Genomic DNA, 27,580 nt, shown 5'->3' with positions numbered 1-27,580 from the left:
ATGACAGATATGATTAACTTGACAACAGTTGGTGAGGCTACTTGCTCGGCATCCTCCACCACATCCATATCACAGGGCAATAGCTGCAGCTATGTTTTTGATGTATTCATAAATCACCGTGGTCCTGACGTGAAGGAAGACCTCGCCAAGCATATCTACCATCGCGTATTTTTGGACCAGCCAGAATTGGAAAAGGGAGATAGCGTGACTTCTCAAATCGAAGAGGCGATTCGGACTGCCACGGTCGATGTTGCAATTTTTTCTCCAAGATATGCTGAATCTAGTTGGTGTCTCAAAGAATTAGTATTGATGTTGGAGTCGGGCTCAACAATTATTCCCGTCTTTTATCATGTCAATCCTTGGGAGCTTCGGTGGACGCGGAGCCAAGATGGAGTTTATGCTCGAGCCCTGAGCATACTCCGGTGTATCCTTCTGTGTAAAGAGGACGAAAATGGAGCGTATGCTCGAGCCCTGTGCATGCTGGAAAAGAAGACAACAATAGATCCTCAAACCAATACAAAGAGGCCACGGCATAACTCGAAAACTATTGAGAAATGAGGAATGCCCTTTCTAGTGTAGCAGACACAAGCGGCATTGACCTGAAGGCGTGTAATGGGTAAGAGCGCCCCTGCTTCTCCCTTCTTAGCTTTTAATTTGGTGGATTAATAAGGATATCGATATCTTTTAGGCGTTCCTTACAGACAGACATTTATTGTGGATATTATTCAGTGACGAAGAACTGCTCGTTGATGAGATCGTTGAACAAGTTCTGAAAAAAGTTCGCAGACCACTTCTGAATGTCGCTAAATATCCAACTGGCCTGTTTGAAAAAGTAAAGGATGTGGACATCACAGTGTCACTGCAACGGCAAAGCGGGAAGCCGAGTGTTGTGGGAATTGCGGGTCTTGGCGGAATTGGAAAAACGACCATCGCCAAAGAATTATTCAATCGGGAGATGTCAAATTACGATCGATCTTGCTTCTTGTCTGATGTCAGATCAGGAAATTTGCTTTCCCTGCAGAGTAACCTTCTTAAACGTTTGTGTCTCTCGAATGTACATATAAACAACATTGATGAAGGCATGGGGGCCTTCAAAAGGCATATCTCTTTTTCTAAGCGGGCTCTCATTGTTGTAGACGATGTTGATCATATTAATCAACTAGATGCATTATTTTCCCCACTTAAAGATACTATTCATCCAGGAAGCTTAATTTTAATTACAACTCGCAATAAAGACGTGCTCAGAAGCTCAGGGATCGCAGAGTCCTCTATTTACACGCTGAAAGGCCTAAATCGAGAGCACTCGCAAGAACTCTTTTGCTCCCATGCCTTTGGTCAGCCCCGTCCTGCGTTGGGATTTGAGGAGGTGGTGGAAAAGTTTGTGGATGTCTGCAATGGGTTGCCCTTATCTCTTAAAGTGATTTGAGGAGGTGGTGGAAAAGTTTGTGGATGTCTGCAATGGGTTGCCCTTATCTCTTAAAGTGCTTGGAGCCCTTCTTTGTGGAAAATATGATTTAGAATATTGGAGAGCACAATTGCACAAAACCTCCAAAATACTTCCCAGTGATATTCAAAGCACACTAAAAATTAGTTATGACGCCCTGGATAAAGAGGAAAAGCAGATATTCTTAGACATTTCCTGTTTTTTCATTGGAGAACACAGGGATACCGTCATCAGAATATTGGATGGATCCGGTTGGGAAGGATGGCTGGGTCTTCGTAACCTAGAGAACAGATGCGTTATCGAGTTCGACAGTGAAAACTGTATAAGAATGCACGACCAGGTTAGAGACCTTGGCAGAGATCTCGCAAAGGAAACTCCTGAGCTTCGGCTTTGGTGGTTGACTGACAGCTTTCTTCATAATCTTTCTACGCGATCTCCTGTAAGTATTTTGTAGATTTCAACTGGCTTCAAAATAAAGTTGCGTTAATCCTTTGAAGTTTTGAAGTATTACAACTTTGCAAGATTGACCATCTTGTTTCTAACAGTTCGAGGTGATCAATTCAGGTGCGTGGAATTAGCATGGTTCACGGAAATGTCTCTGAACAATCTTTGGAAACCCTTGCGGACAGCTTCAACCTAAGCAGCTTAAAGCTGCTTAGGGCTGAAGGTTATTTTGTTGAACGCCTATTCCGGGCTGGGCAGGTACCACAACTAATATATCTCCGCTGGGAGAATTGCCCGTACTCGTCCTTACCTTCCTGGATTTCACTAAAAACTTTACGAGTTTTATATATACAGAAGGTGAGCCACCTGCAAACACTGTGGCAACATGAATCCCAGGTAATCTTTTCTTTTTTCTTTGAAACAGATTTTTGTTTTGTTTTTCTCCAAATTATAAAAATTGCTTGCACTTGAGAATTGTCTTCGCATACCACAATGCCAGAATGTTCACATTTACAGTGTCGAACCCATTTTATTAATGTACATTGCAGGCACCTCTAGAATTGAGGGAGTTGTATATTCGTGCTCCCCTTTCAAAAGTTCCAAAGTCTATTGGAACGCTAAAGCACCTCCAAAAATTTGTCTTGTGGGAGAGTCACCTAGAAATTTTGCCAAATGAATTATGTCATATGGATTCCTTAAAACACCTTGCATTAAGGTATTGCTGCAGTCTGCAGGCGCTCCCAAACTCACTGGGGAACTTAACAGCTCTCCAAAGTCTTGACTTGGGTAGCTGTTTTGCTCTGCATACGCTCCCAGACTCGGTTGGGAATTTAACAGGACTCCAAAGTCTTGACTTGGACGGGTGCTCTACTCTCCAGACGCTCCCAAACTCGGTTGGTAACTTGACGGCACTCCAAAGGCTTGACTTAGGTGGGTGCTTCTCTCTGCAGAGGCTGCCTGACTCGGTTGGGAACTTGACGGGTCTCCAAAGCCTTGACTTGGCCGGATGCTCTCGTTTGCAGAGACTCCCAGGTTCGATTGGAAACTTGACGGGCCTCCGACGTTTTCACTTAGGCGGGTGCTTCTCTCTGCAGATGCTTCCAGACTCGGTTGGGAACTTGATAAGCCTGCAAAGTTTTCATTTGAGTGGGTGCTCCGCGCTGCAAACACTCCCAGACTCAATTGGGAATTTGATCGGCCTCCAATATCTTGACTTTGGCGGGTGCTCCGCTCTGCAGATGCTCCCGGACTCGGTTGGGAGGTTGACAGGTCTCCAACGTTTTCACTTGGGAGGGTGCTCTGCTATACAAACTCTCCCAGACTCGATTGGGGATTTGACGGGTCTCCAACGTCTTCACTTTGGCGGATGCTATGCTATGCAAACGCTGCAGACACTTCCAGATTGGATTGGGAATTTGAAGGGCCTCCAATTTTTTAACTTGGGCCAGTGCTTCGCTCTGCAGACGCTCCCAGAGTGGTTTGGCAACTTGACGAGCCTCCGACAACTTCACTTGGGCGGGTGTTCCTCTTTGCAGACGCTGCCAGACTCGTTTGGGAAGTTGACGGGCCTCCAAAGTCTTTACTTGGGCGGGTGTTCCTCTTTGCAGACGCTGCCAGACTCGTTGGGGAAGTTGACGGGCCTCCAAAGTCTTAACTTGGGCCGGTGTTCTGCTCTGCAGACGTTACCAGACTCGGTTAAGAACTTGGGTATATTCTCCACTGTGCAGACCATCCAAAGCTCTCAGAGTCAGTTGGGAACTTGACGGGTTTCCAAAGTCTTTACTATGCAGAGTCTCCCACGCTAGGTTGGAAACTTTATGGGACTCCAACGTTGAGCATTTTGGAAGGGTGTTGCAATTCACGGATGGTGTCTACAGTTAAGCATTTTGAGGTCGTTGGAAATGTCCCAAACGGCACTGTTGTGGTATTAACTCAATCAGCGGCACGCCCGCTTTTTCTCATTGGGTGATAATGTTTGGCAGTCTTACCCATGTTTGTATGGTTTTTTTTTTTAAATTTATGGTTATATGAATATAAAATGCATTTGAAAATATTATATTAGGGAAAATTTTGTACAGTTATGAATTTGTATGATGTTTCATGTTGGTTCCAAATCTGTCTTTTTTTTATAGTTTTTTATCATATGAATATAAAATGTATTTAAAAAAATTATATTAATAAAATTTTAAGACTCTTAAGATTTTTTAAAGGTTTTTTAACAAGAATATAAAGAGTGTCTTAAATAAAAAGTTTTAGGTTGGTTTGAAAAAAAGTAAATAATTAAATGAAAAGTTGTTTATTAGGTTTTTTAATTTAATATTTATTAAATTTGGTATTTTTTTTGAATTTTTACAAAATAAAAAGAAAATATATATTATATAATTTAGATTTTAAAATAAAAATAAAAAATTTGTTATATGGTTTGGATTTTTATAAGATTTGTTTTTTGGTTTTGTTGGTTTTTTTTTTTTGGAAATATGGTTAGAGGAAATTTGATTATTATATGATTTGGATTTTTTTATTTTTTTTAGAAATTATGATCAGGGAAAATTTGATTATTATATGATTTGGATTTTTTTCCAAATGATTATGATTAGATTTTTTTTATATGGTCAAAATGAAATTGTATTTTTGAAAGTATTGATACTTGGAATATTTTAGAAAAAAAATTACTATTTTAGATTATACAATTTCAATCAACAATTTTACAATTCCAACAAAATTTTAAAAAAATTAATTGAATTTTGACTAAAAACAATTAAAAGATATTTAAATCATAATAAGTTTAAATTAAGTTAGATCTAAGACTTTTGTGATCTAAAATGTAGATATTAGTTTTTGGGATTAATCACATTGTTAGGATTTGGTCGACCTTTGGAACCAACTAATATGGTTTAAATTAAGTTATTTTTGAGCCGCAAGGCTCATTCTACAACCCAGTATGAGGGGATGTGTAAGCTTGTCCCTCCATGCCCAGTGAAAATAAAAATTATGTTCTAAATAGAAAAATAATGTTGGCTATATTAAAAAAAAAATGAATACGTTGTAAACTAATTAGAAGTAAAAAAAAATTGTGTGAATGAGAAGTTTAAATCTTATATTTTTCAAAAATATTTTAACAAGAGATTTAAATAAACTATTTGAAGATCTATGTTAACTAATTTATGTTGTACATGTGTATAGGAAATTAAGTTTTATGGTTAAAATTTTTAGTTTCGCCTATAGATACTTTATTTAGTGTTCAAAAATACAATGAAAAACAACACAATGTATTTTGCACTATAAAAAAGTTCACTCGTGAAGAAATTTGATCCCTCTCGGCTCATGATCCGTACTTAAGTTGGATTTATGCTGGTTATTTTATTTTTATTTTTAAGGAATGCAAATTTATCTAATATACTGAGTTCATTAAGGGGTTGTGAGGAATGATTGTTATTCTTCTCACGTAAATTCAATTTCTCCAAATAACATTGATAACATTGACATCTAAACTTTTTGTATCAAAAGTATGTATGTTTCCTCCTAAGAGGTTGCAGGAGTATGTATGCCTTTGTAGACTTAGCAATCAAATGGTTGCGTTGAGGTGGCCAAACAAGGGGTCTCATACACCAATTTGGTATGTGGCTTGCCCTTGACCTTAAAATTAGATAATAAGAAGAAGAAAAAGGAACAAATGAATTTAAAAAGAGAAATAAAAGAAATGTTTAAAAATATGAAGAATTAAAATAATATTTTATTTATTTTTTTATATATTTCATCTCTCACACACACACATATATATATTAGAATTTAATCGTTTACAAAAGGATAAATTAAAAATTAAATATTTAATTTAATGAATATTTAAAATTTTAGTTTTTCCAACCAGTTATTATTAACATCTAATTATATATTTTTTTGGTGAAATTTGCAAGTGAGCCTAATAAGGTATCTCCACAATTAATATATGCAATTCATTTTCTGTGTATATTTTTAATTCTCAATCTTTTAAATTATTAATTTACAAGGTCATCATGAAGAGTAATTATGTCATAAATAAGATTCAACTTGGATAAAGATCATAATAATTTATCCTTTCAACTACAAGGTATCTCAAGAATTGATATTTGTAGTTCCAATAATTCTTTTTCTTTTAATGTTTGTAATTCTCAATCTTTTACATTCTTAATTTATGAGGTCATCATGAAGATTAATCATGTCATAAATAAGATATGAGCTTGGATAGAGATTGTAACAATTTATCCTTTCAACCATTTGAACTAGACACAATGAATTTTCGAGGTTGAATTGATTATATTAATTTTGTTAAGATTAATTTAAACTCTTTCCTTCTCCATTTGAAGAAGTTTATATGTGTGTGTGAATTAATGTTATGATATTACTTGGAAAACAAATTTACATGGATTTCAAAAGTGACCATGGAGGATAAAACCTCTCCTCATCTTGTTGCCATTAACGACTAGAGGACCAAAAGACTCCCATAACCAGGTTACATTGAGGCCAAAGCTAGAATTGGACTGTCTTGCTACCCAACTATCCCATACATAAATAACAAATAGACTACCCAAGTATAAATGTCACCTACAAATTTCAAACAACAAAAGATCCCACCAGAATTCCAACATAAGAGACCTTAAAAAATTACTATGACCAGTACATAGACAACCAAATTGAGACTAAATTGTCGCATCCAAAAGAAATAACAAGTTCTTTGCAAAATGAGCCGAGAACCACCACGAAGATCACAACATCGCAACCGGCCTATGCCGACACAAAAAGGAGACCAAAAGAGATAACAATTGCCCTACACAAATAGACCAATAACTACCAGAAGACCAACAAAATGCACTACCTACCATTTATGCTCCATGATTAATATAGGAGGATGAAATATTTGTCGAAGTCCTTACACTAGAACGAGGAGGATCCATTAGGTCCCCACCATCTAAATCACAGAAATATGGTTCTCCACATGTGCCAAGTGGGAGTCAATCCTATCCAAGAAAAACATTTGATTCCTGAGCAGCCTCTCGATGTCTTCCAAGGATGAAAAAGCATTGTACTTCTCCACTTGCTTATCCTTCAAGACCAGGCACAAAAAGGTCTTCATTTTCCAACGAAGATCCACATAGTTTATTTATTTCTGCCACCTTCCCCTAGTATGCCCAGGGTGAGGAACCCAAGCCAACATGTCCTCCAAAAGCTCGGAATCTGAAAAGTATTGTCCTTTTCCCCCCGCTTGGGTCTCAAGCTTACAAATTTTCTTCCAAGTATTTGGTGAAACAAAATTGAAATATGTGGCCGCCAAGTCATGGGCACAAAGTCTCACGCCTCATTTCCCTAGCTGAGCTCTTCCACCTTCCCCCATTTTGCACCTCATTCTCTATCTTTGCGACATAGCTGAGACTCAGGGGGCACACTTATTGCAACTGCTATGAATGCATCTACCTGCAAAAAACAAGAGAATGGATGTGACCCACCTCCTACAAGACCATGATACCAAGATACCAAATCATCACAAAAGCTCTAGACATGTGACCCAAACTTTACAAAAGACCCACTGATTGAGACAAGGGATGAAATATCCTCGACCAAGACCCTTTTCCCATTAACCATTGAACAAGAGAAAAACAATACCATTACCAAATGACTTCACAAACCAAGAGTGTGCAACTAGAAAATGAATTTGACAACCAACGCTCATCCTTCCATGGAAACGACCCAACATTTCAGGACCCTCGTAATTCACTTCGAATAGGACTCACAAGCCCCAACTTAAGCCATAAATGCACCCCCCAAAAAAAAACCCAACGTCAAATTAATAAATTTCTCCAGATAGAATCCCTAGACCAAAGATGAAAATACATACACAAAGATTTGTCCCCTAGACACACATACCTAGACCCGATGAAACACCTAAATAAGGAAACTAAGAATAGAAAATAAATAACCTTGGATTCCACGTTGCACTTGAGACTAGAAGCCCCCAATAACACTTCTAGAAAGTAATCTCCCAGCATCCATGAACAAGACTAGGCATCTAGGGAACACCAAGCATTCAAATGATATTTACACTGGCCAACATGACCTCCTTTCCAACCTTTGAAACCCACTACAACCCACAACACTAAGATTCTCACACACTCAAAATGAACAAAGGAAATACACCAGGAGGCCAAGGACCTTACCTTGGTTCCTCTATACTCACCACATAATGTCTCACCACCCATCGAAGACCTTAAATAAAACCACCACCAACTGTGATACTGCATGCACATGCATGAAAGGGAAAGCTTCGTCCTCCCTCTTTAAATGTTGAGTGTGTACTCAGGGTGGTGGGTGTAGCTTCCAAGGCCCCCGTTCCATCTGCATTTACACCCCCATCGAGGGAGTGTATACAATTTTAAAAATAATGATAAACTTTAAATCAATTTAGTATATCTTCACTATAATAACAATGAATACATTGAAATTTCCATGTAACCATCTCCCTCCCTTTATCATCACATTTGAGGAGAGGTATGATTTTTGTCTTTTGTCACTGATTTGATCCTTCAGGGTTATGAATTTATTTCCATTAGAACTATCCATCATTGTATGGGCCAAAGACAATGGATGGTTCTATTCTCATGTTTTCATTTGGCCCTTTTGAAAGTTTAGATAAACATGAAATTAAAATATTAGTCATGTGATACACATAAATACATAAGATTATGACTCTTGGTTTCATATTCGAAGAGGTCTCTTGGAATTCTCATGACTCTTGATGTTCACTTGTGGCTTTTCAATTTCTGCGCAAGTGAATATTACAATTTACATAATTCCCTATGGATTATGTTTCCAATATTCACCCCTACCCTAGTCCTACCTTAACCCAAAGGGTGTATTTGAGTCCAAGAAGAGAGCTGGAATATGAAGGTAAATAACAACCAATGGCTAGATGTGATCTATAGATCTAGTGGTTTAAGGAAGACCACAAATCAAATGGGGTAGAAAAAATCGTGGTCTTCTACTAGTGGTGGTTTAAAGAAGATCACAAATCAAAAAGGTAGTACAAGCCAAAGTCTTCTATCAATAGTAGTTTAAGGCTAGTCACCAACTATAGAACTTGGCGTGATTCAATTCCTAGAGCAATTCCTAATCTTGCTAGAAGTTTATATCTTCTACTAAATGGAAGTGAATTTTATAATGGTTTAATTATAACCACAAACTATTGAAATGGTGGTTTGAATATGACTACAAGTTATATAGCAGAAGCAATAAATCTTCTACTAAGTGGTCGTTTAAGGAGGACCACAAACCAACTGTTGGTTTTACGATGACCATAAACCAAATTTTGTTCATGGAACATGAGTTTGTCTCCGGTTACATCTTAGACTCTGATCTTGGTTGACTCTAGCTCTAGGCTTTGATTACTAGCTTTGGTTCTGACTATGGCTCAAACTCACTTAATATAACTTTGAAAGTGGTGGTTCACTATCAATTTCCACCTCATCAGATACAAGGTGCGAGGAAGTGAAAATGAAAAGTATGTGATTTTTAGCTTCGATAGGAAGTTCCTATACATTTGAAGGTTAAACACATCATACAAAACATGTCACTAATGTTGATATTTCTTTGAAAATTTTATATAACTAATCTAGTATTTATGCATGGAAGTTTCCATTCTTAGAATACTATGTGATGTGACACAATCCAAGGTCTTGCAGCAACCAAACATGAATTAAAAAACCATAATTGTTGTTATAGAGTGCACAACCCCAACCATTTGGTTTTGGATACTGTATTAAATTAATTCAAATGACTAAATCACAAAGCATAATAGAGAGTGATTTAAGCCTGCACACGAGAAATCAAATTAGATTTCAAATATTTTCTATTCATTCAGAATGTGATGTTACATACAATAAATTTAGATCGAAGAGAGTGGAGTCCTCAAAGTACTTGTAATTCATATGTTGTTACATAGTGATACCATGCAACAACCAAAACACTCTCGCTAACTCATATAATGACTAGTTGATCTGAAATTAAAAACTTGAAGGTTTCTTAAAACAAAATTGCAAGTCTATGTATTGTGGGAGATGGATCAAGTTGCAAAAGCACATAAACTTAGTGCTTTTAGTTTAGTTTGTAGAAATAAAACAAAGAAAAATGAACCATAAAAGAAACACAACACAACAATTTGATACCAGAGTTGACCCTTCTTGGGCTACGTCTCTGGGTCCAGCTTCCAATGTTGGACCTCTTCAATTATATGCTCAAATAGAAAAATAGTGCTGCCAATGGATTTAGAATGCTCAAAAACCCCTATCTAGGCTCTTCTTGAGCTCAAAAAGGTTAAAAATGAGCAAGATATGCCTGTTGAAACCAAGATTTGTTATTTGTTCTGTAATTCTGCAAAAATGGCTAACCATTCTATGTATTCTGACTTTTCCTTGCCTGCCGAAAGACAAATTCGTCTAGCGTTGATGGGATTCCTGCAGAAAAAATGCACAAAATGTCACCTTTTTAACTCCGCCAATAACCCCTTAAGCACCCAATTTTTAGCCCCAATAGGCGGTCGTATGGCCCATGTGGTAAGGGTCAGGCTAACCGAATGTCCCCACCAGTTTAGTTATGTTTCTCCAACCATTGGTTATGGGGTTGTTTTGTGACTGAGGACCGATATCCTCCCACCCCCTCTGTTGTAGCCTCCTACTGATGGTCATGTGGGCACCACATAGAACCAAGGTTTGGGCCTAGTCCCTACCCCTCTGCCTTCGGCTCCTCCCAACTAGTTGTGTGGTGGCATATAAGACTAGGGGCTACGTATAACTACTCTACCCCTCTTCCCTAAATGTGCCATTACTCGGTTTGAAATAAAAATGCCCACAATGTTATGTTAAGAACCATTGCATTGGTGTGCTAATAAGGTGTTGTGATGGCTTGCCAAAGGTTTAGGGGACGAACCCTGTCGAGGCCCTTTGGCCCTGTTGAAAAAATAATTTCGAATAAGAATCCGCCACATGGCGACCTATGATTGGTCATAAACAAAACAAACCAACAAATAAAATCTTGCCAACCCAACTTGTATGACCCTTCCACGTGTCAGCATGGGATTGGCCCGTCTGAAATTGTACCATACATAGTCATTTGATGACGTCATCGTATGGATTGCGGAGTCAAAAACCCAGTCAACTCTATTATTTGACTTTTTAGTTATTTGGAAAAAACTTTAGAACATCATAACTTTCTCATACGACTTCAGATTGAGGCGATTCAAGCAATGTTAGAAACAAGACAACAAACACTATAATTTGGCATTTGTTTTGAGTGATTTTGAGTACTTACATTTTTGAGCATTTTTCTGATCCCCTAGATAATTCCTCCCCACTAGAAGCTTTAGAACCACCAAAAGTCTTGTTTTAGCCAGCAAGTAAGTGAAGTAAAACTCCCTCACTTTTCGTATCTCAATCCAATTGAATTTACTTGGATTAGTTCCTTTGAGCTCCACACGAAGATACTCCATGTTGCCTCTGCGTGAAGTTCTTATCCTCCTGTCAAGAATAGTATCTTGCTAAAATTATTCTAAGTATTCAGGAGAAAAGTATTATATGGATGGAATCTGAACATTCTCTCCTTGATATTCAATCATAGGAGTCTCATATAATCTCAAATTTTCCACATTCACGACGACATAAATTTTCATGTATGGTGAAAAATCTAATCGAAAAGCATTATTACCAATCTTTTCTAAGATTGTAAAAAGATCATATTTGATTGCCTTGAGCTTTTTACCTTCACCTTGAAGTCTTTCCTTGCTAATATATAGCCAAACTTGATCTCCCACCTTGAAGATGTGGTCAACACGATGCTTGTCATGTCTCGTCTTGTACTTGGCTTGACTCTTCTCCAACTGTTTTTGTACCATCAGATGCACCAAATGAATTTGTTTAATGAAGCGCTTTGCTTTGTTATTGCGACATCTTTCCCAAAGGTAAAATCTAAGGGAGATTTGGTAAATATCCCAAACTTTCTTCGAATGGAGATGTCTTAGTTGAAGAATGCTTAGCTCTATTGTAGGCATGCTAAATGTAATGTAAGTGTTCATATCAAAGCTTAAGATGTTTGTTGCAGTATCCATGAAGGATATGTACTATTGTTCTGTTCACTACATCTGACTGGCCATCGATTTTTGGATGAAATGTTGTGCTTTTCTTCAATTTGGTGTCCATCAATTCCCATAAACTTGATCAAAATTTCCTGAAAGATCGAGAATCTTGATCAGAAATAATAGAAGTGGGAAACCCAAAGTGTACCATACATTTTGGAAGAACATCTTTGTGGTTTTTTTAGTTGTAACATATTCCTTACATGGCATCAACACACACATTTTGCTGAAATGATCCACAACAACATACAAATAATCAGGACCTTTCTTTGACATTGGTAGTCCTCCTACAAAATCCATAGAAATACTTTCCAAAGGACGAGAAATAAAGTGGAGTATACAACCCCAATTTCCTATTGCTAGGCTTTCTATTAGAACACATAGAACCTCCTCTTACATATCTTGAAACACTTTCATTCATGTGAGGCCAATAACAATATCTATGTAATTGTGAAACTGTTTTTCCTACACCAAGGTGACCAGTAATAAGAGAAGTATGAGCTTCACTTATGATGTTGACTCTTTCACCTTGTGGAACACATGAATTGCCAAGATGATACAACAACTTGTTATGAACATGATAATCCAACTCTTCAACATGATTGCGTTAAATCAAAGTTGCATAAACATATTTAAAATCATCATCTTGAGCATATTATTCAATATAAATTTCATGCATGATTGAGTTATAGTTAAGAATGACAAATCCATTAACAATAGGGCTTGACAGCATATCAACAACTTTGCTGTATATACCTTTCTTGTACCTAATTACCAAATGGAGCTATTGTATAAATCCCATCCACAATCCACTTGAAATGTCTATCTTGTTGTAGCTTGGTTTGAAATTGTAAATATTGCATAGGTTTATGGTCAGTATGAATAGTTGTTTCCTTACCCATCAAACAATGCTTCCATTTCTTCATGCTTTGTACCAAGGCACACAACTCTTTATCATAAGTGTAGGTTTTAACCCCATACAAAAATTGTTGGAAATAATACTAAGGGGGGTGGGGGGGGGGGGGGGGGTGAATCAGTTTTAGCAAATCAATAACCTTTTCATTTCCATTATCAGATTCATATACGCTACTTCAGTTAAGGGAACCCACGTGTATACACAACTATGTTTAATGCAACTAGCGTATATCCAACAAACTTATAATTCAGGTAATTCATCATATGAGTGCATCAGAACATTATTAACCATATAAATAGTAAACAAGTGCAGTAAAACATAATAGATCATCACACATAAGAAGCACACATGAACACCATGATATAAGGTGGAAACCTAATGCGGGACAAAAACCACCTGCTGTTGTTTTCTTTAAGATAAGAAAAACCTGTTTACAATCTTGTACTAGCGCATACTCATACTAGTATGCAGGCACCCACTTGCAAAAGTCTACAACTGTCTCTTGTTCTCTAGCTTCTACTAGAAGGGAGCTACAACCCCCTAGCTCTTGTACTAGCCAATATATATTTACTACTACGTAGGCGCCGACCTATAGAAGGCTACGACCTTCTCTTTTCTTCCAGGGACCATGTTTCATAAATTTTCAAACTGCATCCATCAATACAACACAATCACCACTATGATACAACCATCAACTATATCTGCATCATCAATGTCTGAATCACCCAACAAATGAATCACTGAAACCCTGTCATCAAAACAGAGTCACCAGAACACAGAGCAAAACCTAGAACTCTGCAACAACCACTAGAACCAACAACAACCTCAAATATTGAATCTCATAATGTATATGCTACTTGGTTGTGTCGAACCAGCGTGTATATGCTCTTTCACCAAAGGGAACCCGTGTACAGATCTGAAAATAATTACTTATACCTTCGCTGCAATTTTCAACTTCAGATACACCGAGACCATAAGATATAAATGATAAGACATGTGCCAGTATTCATATCTATTCATGATCATACCATATAATGATAATTCATTTTAGTCTTCATAGTCACGGTTCATCAACCTTCATTCGCCACATAGGTGCATCCTTAACAAAGCATCACATACCCATAACTTGCATACTAGATCTCACCCTTCATCAGATATTCATCACTTGCATGCTTGCACTATGGCCTAATGATATTCTTCTCCTTATATAGGTTTAGGCCTCCCTCAATACCATGGTCCAAAACCACGTAGGACCAATACCTTGGACCTGGGGTCAATACCATGGACCAAATACCACAGACCAAAACTTAGTTTTCCAACATGTACGTGCCTTTCCTTCCGTGAAAGTGCATGTGTACTCTATACGCACCTTTTGGTCTGCTAACTTGCGTGTACACGCGGCTTGGTCTATAGTGAACTTGCGTATACCTTACTTTCTTCATTCTTTCTGTTTACCTGCTATACTATGATCTTCCATCTGAGAGAGTTGCCATCAAGGACAACACTTATGTCATACCTGTATCATAATGCCAACAAAAATTACCTGCACACGAATTCTAAAACAAAAAATAAACAATGAGAGAGCATAACACATAAAACACATATACACAAAGGTTTTCCCCTGGATCCCAAAACTGGGACTACTAGATTGATTTTACATTATTTTCCTTTTATATGTTACAATACATATATATACATGCTGAAGCATCCAATACCATGGACCGAAAACCATCGCGACCAAAACCATGTATGAAAACAATGAACAAAACCATAGGTAGGTTCGCCCACCTAATATGGGGTCCAAAAATATTTTCCTCGGGGTGATGCCCCAGACCCCGTAGAGTGGGGCTACCGCCCCCCTCAAACCTCTTGGATAGGGGGGGCTTCCACACCCCCTCCCCCCCCATAACCCCTCGATTAACTAGGGGAGTTAGTCGTGGAAATAATATAACACAACCCAAAATTCTCCCACTTGTTGTTTTCTTTCCACAGGAGAGCTTAGTCATTTATCCATCCCTGCAATGCCCATTGTTTCTCTACACCAAGAGAACTTCTCAGAGCTCACAAATTTTGTCAATGCATCTGCAGTATTCTTCAAAGTGTCCACCTTTACCAGCAACACCTTTTTGTCTTCTATCATATCCCTCACAAAGTGATACTGAACATCAATGTGCTTTGTCTTTGAATGGTAAGCAGGGTTCTTTGCCAAGAAAATTGCACTTTCTCTATCACAATCTATCCTTAAAGATCCTTGCACTAACCTCATACTTGAACACAATCTCTGCAACCAGACTGCTTCCTTGCTTGCATAAGTGGCTTCCATGTATTCTGCCTTCGTAGTTGATAGTGCCACTATAGATTGTTTCTTACTCATCCAAATGACTACATCTCCAAATAGGTTAAACACATACCCGCTTGTAGCTTTTCTATGATCCAGATCTCCAGCCCAGCCTGCATTAACAAAGCCATGAATATCCAATATTTTGTCCAATCCTGGTCTTCCTTGGTAGCACAAATCATAATCACTAGTGCCACACAAATACCTAAAAACATGTTTCACTGTTGTCCAATGCTCCTTCCCTGGTTTTGACATAAACTTGCTCAATACTCCCACTGCATGTGCAATGTCTGGTCTAGTATAGACCATTGCATACATTAGGCTATCGACTGCACTTGCATATGGAACACGGGACATGTCATCTTCCTCTTCTTGTGTCCTGGGACACTGTTCAACAGATAACTTCACACCTACAGGAATAGGAACCTTCACCAGTTTACTATCCTGCATATTAAACCTCTGCAGTATTGTCTCGACATACTTCCTCCGGTTTAAACAGAGCTTCCTCTTTGCCCGATCTCTTTTAATTTCCATGCCCAAAATATAGTTTGCAGCACCAAGATCTTTCATGTCGAATTTGGAGGACAATTGGGTCTTCAAATCCTGGATAATTTCTTTTTCATTTCCAACCAACAACATATCATCCACATACAAGACTAGATAAATACCACGGTCACCAATTAATTTAAAATACACACAGTGATATGCTTTTCTTCTGGTGAAGCCAAGTCCCTGTATAAATGTATCAAATTTCTGATACCACATCCTTGGTGACTGTTTTAACCCATACAAAGACTTTTTTAACTTGCATACCAGTTATTTCTTACCCTTCACCGGAAAGCCTTCAGCTTACTTCATGTAGATCTCCTCTTCCAGATCCTCGTGAAGAAATGTTGTCTTCACATCCACCTGTTCTACCTCAAAATCAAAAGCAGCAGCAACAGATAAAAGTAATCTAATAGAACCTACCTTGGCAACATGAGAAAAATATCACCAAAATCAATTCCCGTCACTTGGGAATAACCTTTTGCTACCAACTGAGCTTTGTATTTCTCCACCTTTCCTTCTGCATTCGTCTTCTTCTTGAACACTCATTTGTTGCCAATGAGTTTCCTTCCAGTTGAAAACTCCACCAGATCCCATGCTTCATTATTGTGCAAAGATGCCATTTCATCAACCATGGCCTCTTTCCAGAGTTTGCCATCCTCTGAATATATTGCTTCCTTCACAGTTCTGGGATCATCATTAGTAATAGATAAAGAAAAATTTGAACAGAAAGCAGATGGACTATACCTTTCTGGCTGCCTTCTTTCTCAAACTGATCTTCTCACAACCAGAGTTTGTGGCTCTTCATCTTCTGATTCCTCTTCTGCTATAGAGTCTGATTCTTCCTCCTTTAGCTCAAACTCTATCTTCTCAGGTACCTTTGATGGCACTTCATGTTTAATAATATATTTCACCTCTCTGAACACCACATCTCGGTTGTACACAACCTTCCTTGTTACTGGGTTCCAAAGCTTATAACCCTTTAAACCATCCTTATACCCAATAAATATGCAATTTTCATATTTACTATCCAAATTTGTTCTTTTCTCCTTTAGAACATGTACATATGCATCACATCCAAATACCCTCAGGTGTGAAAGAGAGGGTTTCTTACCAGTCCATACCTCTTGTGGAGTCTTATCCTCCAACGCTGATGAAAGTGATCTGTTGACCAGGTAACATGCAGTCTCCACTACCTCTGCCCATAATTCATGTCCTAACTCGACACCACTTAGCATGCTTCTTGCCCTTTCCATCAACGTCTTGTTCATTATTTCTGCAACTCCATTTTGCTCAGGTATATATGGAGTAGTCTTTTGTCGTGCTATACCACACTTCTTACAGAATTCTTCAAATTCCTTACTGAAAAACTCTCCATCGTTATCTATCATTAGCACCTTTATCTTCTTCTCTGTTTTGTTTTCCACCAGAGACTTAAATTCTTTAAACCTGTCAAAGACTTCATATTTCTTCTTGAGGAAGTATATCCATGTATTCCTTGAGAAGTCATCTATAAATGATACATAGTACAAAGACTTACCCAGTGATGGAACATTCACTGGTATAAACACATAACTGTGCACAATCTCTAATATTTTTTTCGCCCTCTTACCACTATAGGGGAAACTCACCCGATTATGCTACCCATATACACAATTTTCATAGAAATCAAAATCCAGAGAGCTATTAGTCATACCTTAGACTACCATAAATTTACCATGAAGTATTCAAAGGCCCTTCTCTCCAATATGTCCAAGCCTTTGATGCCATAGCGTGGTATTTTCTCTAGAGACCACTATATTTTCTGCTCCACTTTCAGGAACCATAGAATTGTTGCACCCATCAATAACAGTGCTACCTTGCAGCTTGTACAAAGTTCCAATATGAACTCCCCACATCAATACCGGTGCTCCTCGAACCATCTTGCAAGTTTCTTTCTCGAACACTGTTTTTACACCTGCATCATCTAGCTTGCTTAGATAAATTAGATTTATGGCTAATGCAGGAATATTCAAAACACCCGGAAGTGTTCTAATCCTTCCACCTTGAAACTTCAACTTGACTTTTTTTTTACCAATGATTCTAGCCTTCCTGTCATTCCCCAAGAAGACATCACCACCATCATATTTCTCATACTCGCAGAACCACTCTCTATGGGGAGTGAAGTGAAAGGATGCACCTCAGTCAATCAACCATGCCTCCTGATCTACATGTGTACTTGAAGAAGCCAAGTACGCATCCCCTCCTTCATCTGAGGTGGTTTTCGACTCTGCAGAAGGAGCATCATCTGATCCCTTTCCTTTGTCAGGAGCTTTAGATTTACATTCCCTTTTGTAGTGCCCTTCCTTTCCACATTTCCAGCACACCACCTTTACAGGTTTTGCTGAAGACTTAGATCTCCCTCTAGAATTAGATCTCCCACTCGATGACTTATTTTTGCTTTTGTTCAGGGACTGTGCTCATATAGACAAGGCATCACCATTTTGGCTCTCCATATTTTTCCATCTCATCTCCTCCATTAGTAAGGATGAGATTATTTCATCAAACTACAAGGAAGTTGCATTTCTACCTATTGAAATAACCAGACTATCCCATGAATCTAGTAGAGAACACAACAAACTGATGCACTTATCTTCATCTGAAATTTTAATATCAACATATAATAACTGATTTACCATAGTATTAAATGCGTTCAAATGCTCTGTCACCAAATCTTTATCTTTCATCCTCAGGTTATACAGCCTTTTCCGTAGGAACAATTTATTCAGCAAAGACTTAGATTGGTATAAAGTTCCTAACTTGACCCACAAAGCCTTAGTCGTAGCTTCCCCTGATACATTCAGCAATACTAAATTTGAGACACACAATCGTATTGTGCTCTTTGCCTTCCAATCCAACTTCTTCCATTGTTCATTAGACACTCCTGTTGGTTAAGTACCCATATCTATAGTGATCCACTGATATTTATCTACCAATAGATCCTCCATCTTGAGTTTCCATAACTAGAAACTCTGACAATTAAATTTCTTGATCTCTATCTTTCCACTGCTCACCATCTTCTTTCACCACCAGAATCGATCCTGTAGATCTCCCACTTAACAGGGTCTACCATAGGCCCGAGGGAAACCCCTCAGTAACTAAGGTGTCCTCTTGAAGCTAACACAACTATGATACCAAATGTAGGTTTTAACCCCATAGAGAAATTACTTGCATACGAATTCTAAAACACATAAAATAAACAATGCGATAGCATAACACATATACACAGATATTTCCCCTAGATCCCAAAACCGGGACTACCAGATTGATTTTTCATTATTTTCCTTTCATATGTTACAATACATATATATATACATGTCGAAGCATCCAATACCATGGACCGAAAAGCATCGCGCCCAAAACCATGTGCAAAAGCCATGCACAAAACTATAGGTAGGTTCACTCACCTAATATAGGGTCCAAAAAATATTTCCCCGGGCCGTTGCCCTGGACCTTGTAGAGGGGGGCTACCCGACCCCGTCAAACCCCCTATAACCCCTAGTTAACTAGGGGATCTAGTCATGGAAAGAATATAACACAACCCAACAATAAGATGGATAGTTAATTATTGCATTGGTAATGTAAAACCATTCTCCCACATTTTCCCAAGTTAACCAGCCCGCTAGGGTAAACATGTGATGAGAGGCTACTATGATGTGATTCAAATCCCCATGTACAATTAAGGAAGTGGAACTGATAAAACCAAACCAATATGATTTTCCACACATAAACCTTCAGGAGCTAACTAACCCTTCTAGGTGACCAAGCCTTGAGATAACTTGACATTTCATTGATCTGGACCCCCAGCTGCTCCCATGACAAGCCATGCATGCGACTGAGGTCTTCTAGTCACTCCCACAACAAGGCATGCCAACGATTGTGGACTTTTTCAACCAATTCTCAGCTAGTGACCCCAAATATTGTGCCACTTTTTAGGGCCAAGACTCAGGCCACTGCCCAGAACTTCATGAAATTTTCAGAAATGATAAATAGCGATGGAATAAGGCTACTAATGCAATAATTGATATAAGAAATTGATCTGAACCCTACTATCCGTGACAGGAATTTCATCAAACATGTCACAAATATGTAATCTATAGTTCATAACAATAGATATGAACATAGATATCTCATACTTATCTCAGACTCGTGAAGAAGCATTGATCTTGTAACACCCTCCTCCCACATTTACCCAAGTTAACCGACCCGCTGGGGTAAACATGTGATGAGATTCTACTACAATCTGATTCAACTCCCCATATATAGTTAAGGAAGTGGAACTGACACAACACAACCAATATGACCTTCTTCACATAGCACAAACTTCATTAAATTCTAACCGCTGGGGTAAATTATTGCTCGTATTTGATAAACTTCATTAAATTCCTTAACTTCTGTGATGTGCTACGGAATGGTTCACACGGGACTTCTGTTTTGGCTTCAATCCTTCCATCTTCAAACAAAAACACAAATTAGAAAATACTTCTGATAAGTATGGCTACTATCAAGGTGTTTATTGTGGTGGTTGGGACTTTTATTTCCAAAAGTCCCCCTTAATCACAATTGCCCTTATTGAAAATTCCCAAACAGTTTCCGAGATAAACAAAACTTTCACGTGCCAATGGCTTTGTGAAGATATCAGCAAATTGTTCCTGTAACCTGCAGTGCTGCAACACAATTTCGTCATTGTTAATCAAATCTCTAGTAAAATAATATTTAGCATCAATATGTTTGGTCCTCTTGTGAAAGAAAAAAATATTTGAGAATGCAATTGCTAAGGTTTTGTTACAGAAAATAGTTGTCATTCCCTCTTGGTCATGACGAAGATCCCTCAACATCCTCCTCATCCAAACTACCTGACACGCTGTTGTTGTTGCTGCGACATATTCAACTTCTATTGTTAACAATGACACTATTGGCTGCTTCTTGGAGGCCCATGAAATGGCTTCGGAACCAATATGGAAAACATATCTTGACGTGCTCTTTTTGTCATCGACACTTCCTTCCCAACCACTGTCAGTGTAACCAACCAACTTGAAATCACTTGTTGTTGTGTACAAAATTCCATATTGTTTTGTCCCACTAACATACCTTAGAATCATTTTCGCTGCTTGCCAATGTGTCTCCTTAGGTGTCTCCATTAACCTCAACACCAAACTTACTGCATACATTATATTCGGCATAGTGACAGTCAAATACATCAAGCTACATTTCATGCTTTTATATAATGTTGGATTGGCATTGTTGTTGCAATCTTCTTTGCTCAACTTCAACCCCATGACAGTTGGAGTTGGTGCAGGCTTGTTGTTATGCATTTTAAACCTCTCCAATATGTCTGCCACATACTTCACTTGAGAGATAAAAATGCTATTTTCTGTTTGCTTAACTTCTATGCCTGAAAAATATCTTAACAGTCCCAAGTCAGTCATTTCAAATTCACTCTTCATGACTTGTTTGAAATCAGCGATGAGGAAATCATCACTGCCTGTAAAAATCAAATCATCTACATATAAGACAACAATAAGAATCTTACCATCGCTCTCTTTGATGTAGAGAGTAGGCTCATTGTCACATTTATCAAAACCATTGTCCAACAAGTAGGCATCTATCCTGCTATACCATGCGGGCGTGCCTGTGTCAACCCATAAAGAGATTTCCTCAACCGATACACTTTGTCTTCTTGGCCTTCTACCTCATAACTAGGCGGTTGTGCAACATACACTTCCTCTTTCAACACTCCATTCAAGAATGCTGATTTTACGTCCATTTGATACACTTTCCATTTATGTTGCGCGACAATCGCCACAACTGCGCACACTATCTCCATCCTCGTGACTGGTGCAAATTTCTTCATGTAATATCTTCCATGCTACTGCTTGTATCATTTGATGACTAGGCTTTCTTTGTGGCTTTCAATCTTTCCCTCAATGTTGCTTTTGGTCTTATAGACCCAATTCACTCCAATAACATGTTTTCCTTTCGGAAGGTTCACTAAGTCCCATGTGTCATTCCTTTCTATTGCTTCTATTTCTTCCTCCATTGCCGCAACCCATTTTTATTCTTTTACGTCATCCTCAAAATGGATTAGGTCATCTACATGAAAAAACAAGGCAAATAAGGAATTCAGACTAGTGTTACTATCAACTTCATATTGCTCATAAATTTCATTTAAATTTCTGAATTTTGGTCTACGCTTGCTGAAGATGGGATTGACATGTCACTTGGTGTTGCGCTTTGCGGCGTGCTTGGAGAAGCACTTGCTTGATTGCGCAAAATTGTCCTATTATTTGTTGATGGTGTTGCTTGTTGCTTGCTTTGTTGCGCTTGAATAAGAGTAGTGGGAGTCAATGTTGAAGAATTACTTGTTGCTGTTAATTCCTCTTTGTCCTCATGTGGTATACATGCTTTGACATTGACTGTCTTCTCTAAACTTCCATCTCATGCTTTCTCTTCTAAAAACTGCACATCTCTGCTGATTATGACCTTATTGGTTAATGGATTGTAGAGTTTGTATGCCTTGGATTCATCACTGTACCCAAAAAATATACATTTCTCCCCCTTGCTATCCAACTTCTTCCTCAACAAATCCGGGACATGTGGATACGCCACACATCCCAAAAATCTCATGTGAGTGACACTATGCTTTCTTCCACTCCATGCCTCTTCAGGAACTATGTTCTGGACGCTTTTGGTTGGACATCTATTCAAGATATCTGTTGCAAAAGCGATAGCTTCAGCCCAATAATCATTTGGCAAATGCTTTGCCTTCGTCATACTCGCCATTTCCATAATGGTCTTATTCTTCCTTTCTGCCACACCATTTTTCTGAGGTGTATACCTTGTTGTAAATTGCTTGTGAATTCCATGATCCCTACAAAAATGAAGGAAATCATTTGAGATGTATTCTCTACCTTTGTCAGTCCTGAGGACTTTGATGTATTGTCCACTTTGCTTCTCAACAAGAGATTTGTATTGGCGAAAGTGCTCAAACACTTCACTTTTCTGTTTTAAGAAATAGACCCATGTCTTCCTTGTGCAATCATCTATGAAGGTCAATAAATAGTGGCTGCCACGAATTGATGGTGTCTACATTGGTCCACATAAATCTGAGTGGACAATCTCCAAAGGTGCCTTTGCCCTTACTGAATTTCTTACTGGAAATGTCTCTCTATGTTGCTTTCCCAAGATACATACTTCACATAGGCTGTCCGGTTTTTCTATGAATGGTAGTCCCTTCACCATGCCTTTCCTATGTAGAAAATTCAAACCTCCAAAGTTGTGATGTCAAAATATCAAATGCCATAACCAATTTTCATCTTTGACCTCTGCTTGAAAGTTTACTTGTATGACAGATGCATCTTTTCTTGCATCCCCTTGTGGGTTCATTGAGAGTTTTGTTTGTGCAACTTCTCTCTGCAAATTTGATCTTATTTTTAGGGGAAACATTCTATTGTTTGTCATCTGAACCTTTGCAATAAACTGTCTGAATGGAGGTCCATCCAAAATTGTGCACACATCATTTTTGAAAAAGACATTGTAGCTCTTTCATATGAGCTGTCAAATGCTCATGAGGTTATGCTTCATACTAGGGACAAAGTAAACATATGATATGTACTTATTCTCCCCCTTCTTTGTTAGGATATTAATGCTTCCTTTTCCCATGACAAAGACTTTGATATCAATCCATAATGTCACTTCATATTTCACACTTTCATCTAGATTGGAAAATGTTTCTATGTTTCCTAACATGTGGTTGCTACACCCTGAATCTTGATACCATATATCATATCACTTTGTTTTTCTTGTGCTACATTACAAGCTAAAAACATGTTATCATGGTTCTGACTTTCTTTTGTGAAATTTATGCTTGGTTTGTCATATTTCTTCTTTCTACATTCATTTGCATAATGAACATACTTCTTACAGTAATGACATTGAACTTGAGATTTATCATACCTCTGGCCTTGTGCTTGATTTTGGCTTGGGCCTTGACTTGGATTTTGATTACTGCCTCTTCCATTTGAGCTTGAAGGGATACTTCTTCCACCTCTGTGTGGTCTTCTTCCTCTTCCTCCAGCATATGATCTTCCTCTGCCTCGACCTTGACCAAATGATACTTGTGTTTTGAAGGCATGCTCCAATGAGGAGCTTGTTTCTCTATTCAATCTATGTTCATGAGAAATCAGTGATGCATTAAGCCCATCCACTAAGAACTGTGAGAGATCATTTGTCTCTTCGATGGCCAAAATAATGACATCAAATCTTGCTGGAAAACTTCTCAAAACTTTCTCAACTATTCTTCTTTCCTCAAGTGTCTCACCATGAGACTTGATTTGAGTAACCAGCCCAATTACATGTGAAAAAAACAAGTCTACATTCTCAGACTCTTTCATACAAAGTGTTTCAAAGTCTCTTCTCAACATTTGCAGCTTTGTTGTCTTGACTTTTGCCATGCCTTGGTAGGTTGTCTGGAGGGTGTCCCATGCTTGCTTGGACTTCATTGCTACTACAACCCTTGGGAAAACACTTTCATGAACTGCTTGAAAAATGTAGAAGAGGGCTTTTGCATCCTTCTTCCTGTTATCTCTTAACAAATCTCTTTTTGCTTGAGACAGGACATTGTATGCTGCTGCATCTGCTGGTTCTTGAAAACCATTCTTCACCAAATCCCAAATGTCTTGAGAAGAAAACATGGCCTTCATTGTAATAGCCCAATAATCATAATTTTTGCCTTTAAACTGAGGTATTTGAGGATTAGTCAATCTTGTGCTTGATGTTTCCATTTCTAAGTGTAAGGAAAAAACTTTCTGCCTGCTCGTAAATATGATAAAAACAATCTTCCTTCAAATCAATTTTAACTTCTAGTAAATTTAAACACTTGTTTTTACATTAACAGAGTTTAACCCGAGAATGCTTGTTTTTACATTAACAGAGTTTAACCTGAAAACGCTTGTTTTTACATTAACAAAGTTTAACCTGATCTAATACCATGTTAGAAAATAGGATTTAGGTGGAGAGACAGAGGGGAGAAGAAGCATAGGAAAGTAGTTTCGCAGAGAGTTCACATGCGTTAAGGATTTTGGCGCAGCTATACAAGGATTTCACGTAGCTATCCTGAGGCTTAAAAAACACAGAATTCACTCACGACAAAAAAACAAAGTAAAACAGAGTAAGCTTGGAGCAACACAATAAAACGTTAAGATTAAATTCTAATTCATGAAAATACATTTATATGAGACTGCGGCTCATTCACCAAGTAAAACAAAGGTTTACAGTGATTTACACTTCACGAGGGGTTGCAGAATAACACATAGTAAAACACAGTAACTGTTGTTTTCACGCGCCCACCAAAATTTGCTCTACAATTTTCTCCTCACAGACCTCTAGGTGTCTAACTTACCCAACCTCTCTTTCCCTCACTTACAAAATGACTTTTACATCTATATTTATCTCAACATAGAATTTGACATTAATACATGACAAAGCAAAATAATTAATACGATGTTATTGTTGAGTGTGGACAGTAATCGCATAGGTGTTTATGGAGTATGGACAATAGTCGCACTGTAAATGCTTGCCCATATTTTCTAAACTTCATGTGATGTGCTACAGAATGGTTCGCGCGGTACTTCTGTTCTGGCTTCAGTCCTTCCATCTTCAAACCAAGACACAACTTGAAAAAATACTTCTGAAAAGTATGGCTGCTATTAGGGTGTTTATTGCGGTAGTTGGGATTATTATTTCCAACACAGATCTGATTGGGAAGGATGGTTGGGTCTTCGTAACCTAGAGAACATATGCCTTGTTGAGGTCGACAATGAAAATTTTATAAGAATGCATGACCATGTTAGAGACCTTGGCAGAGATCTTGCAAAGGAAACTCCTGGATGTGAGCTTCGGCTATGGTGGCTGACTGACAACCTTCTTCATAATCTTTTGACGAAATCTCCTGTAAGTATTTTGTAGATTTCAACGGGCATCAAAATAAATTTGAGTTAATATTTTGAAGTTTTGAAGTATTACAACTTTTCAAGATTAACCATCTTGTTTCTAAAAGTTCAAGGTGATCAATTTAGGTGCGTGGAATTATAATGGTTCACGGAAATGTCTCTGAACAATCTTTGGAAACCCTTGCAGATAGTTTCAACCTAACCTGCTTACAACTGCTTAGGGCTTAATGTTATTTTGTTGAACGCCTATTCCGGGTTGGGCAGTAACCACAACTAATATATCTCCGTTGGGAGAATTTCCAATACTCATCCTTACCTTCCTCTATTTCACTTAAAACTTTACGAGTTTTATATATACAGAAGGTGAGCCACCTACAAACACTGTGGCAACATGAATATCAGGTAATCTTTTATTTTTTCTTTGAAGCAGATTTTTGTTTTGTTTTTCTCCAAATTATAAATATCGCTTGCACTTGATAATCATCTTCACATACCACAATGCCAAAATGTTCACATTTATAGTGTCAAACACACTTTATTAATGTACATTGCACGCACCTCTCAAATTGAGGGAATTGTATATTCATGCTCCCCTTTCAAAAGTTCCAAAGTCCATTAGAACATTGAAGCACCTCCAAAAAATTTTCTTTCACGAGAGTCACCTTGAAATTTTTCCAAATGAATTCTGTCACATGGATTCGTTAAGACACGTTGGATTAAAGTATTGCTTAGTCTGCAGATGCTCCCAAACTCACTAGGGAACTTAACCGAGTCTTCAAATTTTGGACCTATGCAACTGTTTTGCTCTGCAGACGCTCCCAGACTCGGTTGGGAATTCAACGGGAGTCCAAAGTCTTGACTTGGAGGGGTGCTCTACTCTCCAGATGCCCCCAAACTAAGTTGGTAACTTCTCGTCACTCCAAAGTCTTGACTTAGGTGAGTGCTTCTCTCTGCAGAGGCTACCTGACTCGGTTGGGAACTTGGCGGGTCTCCAACGTCTTGACTTGGGGGATGTTCTGGTTTGCAAAGGCTCCCAGATTCGATTGGAAACTTGACGGGCCTTCAACTTTTTCACTTAGGTAGGTGCTTCTCTTTGTAGATGCTTCCAGACTCGGTTGGGAACTTGATAAGACTACAACGTTTTCATTTCAGTGGGTGCTCTATGCTGCAAACACTCCCAGAATCTATTGGGAATTTGATGGGCCTCCAATATCTTGACTTGGGCAGATGCTCTGCTTTGCAGATGCTCCTAGATTTGGCTGGGAGCTTGACAGGTCTCCAACGACTTCACTTGGGAGGGTGCTCGGTTATGAAAACACTAGCAGACTCAATTGGGGATTTGACGGGTCGCCAACGTCTTCACTTTGGCTGATGCACCGCTATGCAAACGTTGCAGACACTCCCCGATTGGATTGGGAATTTAACGGGCCTCCAACGTCTTCAGTTGGGTCAGTGTTTTGCTCTGCAGATGCTCCTTAAGTGGGTTTGCAACTTGACCAACCTCCAACATCTTCACTTTCGCTGATGCGCCATTACGCAAACGTTGCAGACACTCCTAGATTGGATTGGGAATTTAACGGGCCTCCAATGGCTTCACCTGGGCCAGTTCTTCGCTTTGTCGACGCTCCCAGAGTGGGTTGGCAGCTTGACGAGCCTCCAACATCTTCACTTGGGTGGGTGTTCTTCTTTGCAGGCACCACCAAACTCGGTATGGAACTTCATAGGCCTCCAAAGCAGGCTTGGAATTTGA

General features: G+C 38.4%; 1 protein-coding gene across 1 annotated transcript; it reads left to right on the top strand.

The window, feature by feature from the left end:
- LOC149200805 (disease resistance protein Roq1-like) lies at window positions 1-27,580 on the top strand. Its single transcript, XM_089401078.1, is given in 10 exon segments — window positions 1-553; window positions 556-616; window positions 730-1,366; window positions 1,431-1,883; window positions 2,009-2,284; window positions 2,437-2,531; window positions 2,604-3,582; window positions 26,643-26,716; window positions 26,789-26,866; window positions 27,394-27,580. Coding segments are annotated over 10 exon segments (3,393 nt in total).

This window comes from Pinus tabuliformis, chromosome 2_1 (assembly GCF_031772625.1).
Source record: "Pinus tabuliformis cultivar Carrire ecotype Pingquan chromosome 2_1, CPIR1, whole genome shotgun sequence".
Taxonomy (NCBI): domain Eukaryota; kingdom Viridiplantae; phylum Streptophyta; class Pinopsida; order Pinales; family Pinaceae; genus Pinus; species Pinus tabuliformis.
The sequence above is the reverse complement of the archived record's forward strand: the minus strand, read 5'-3'. Positions and strand labels throughout refer to the sequence as shown.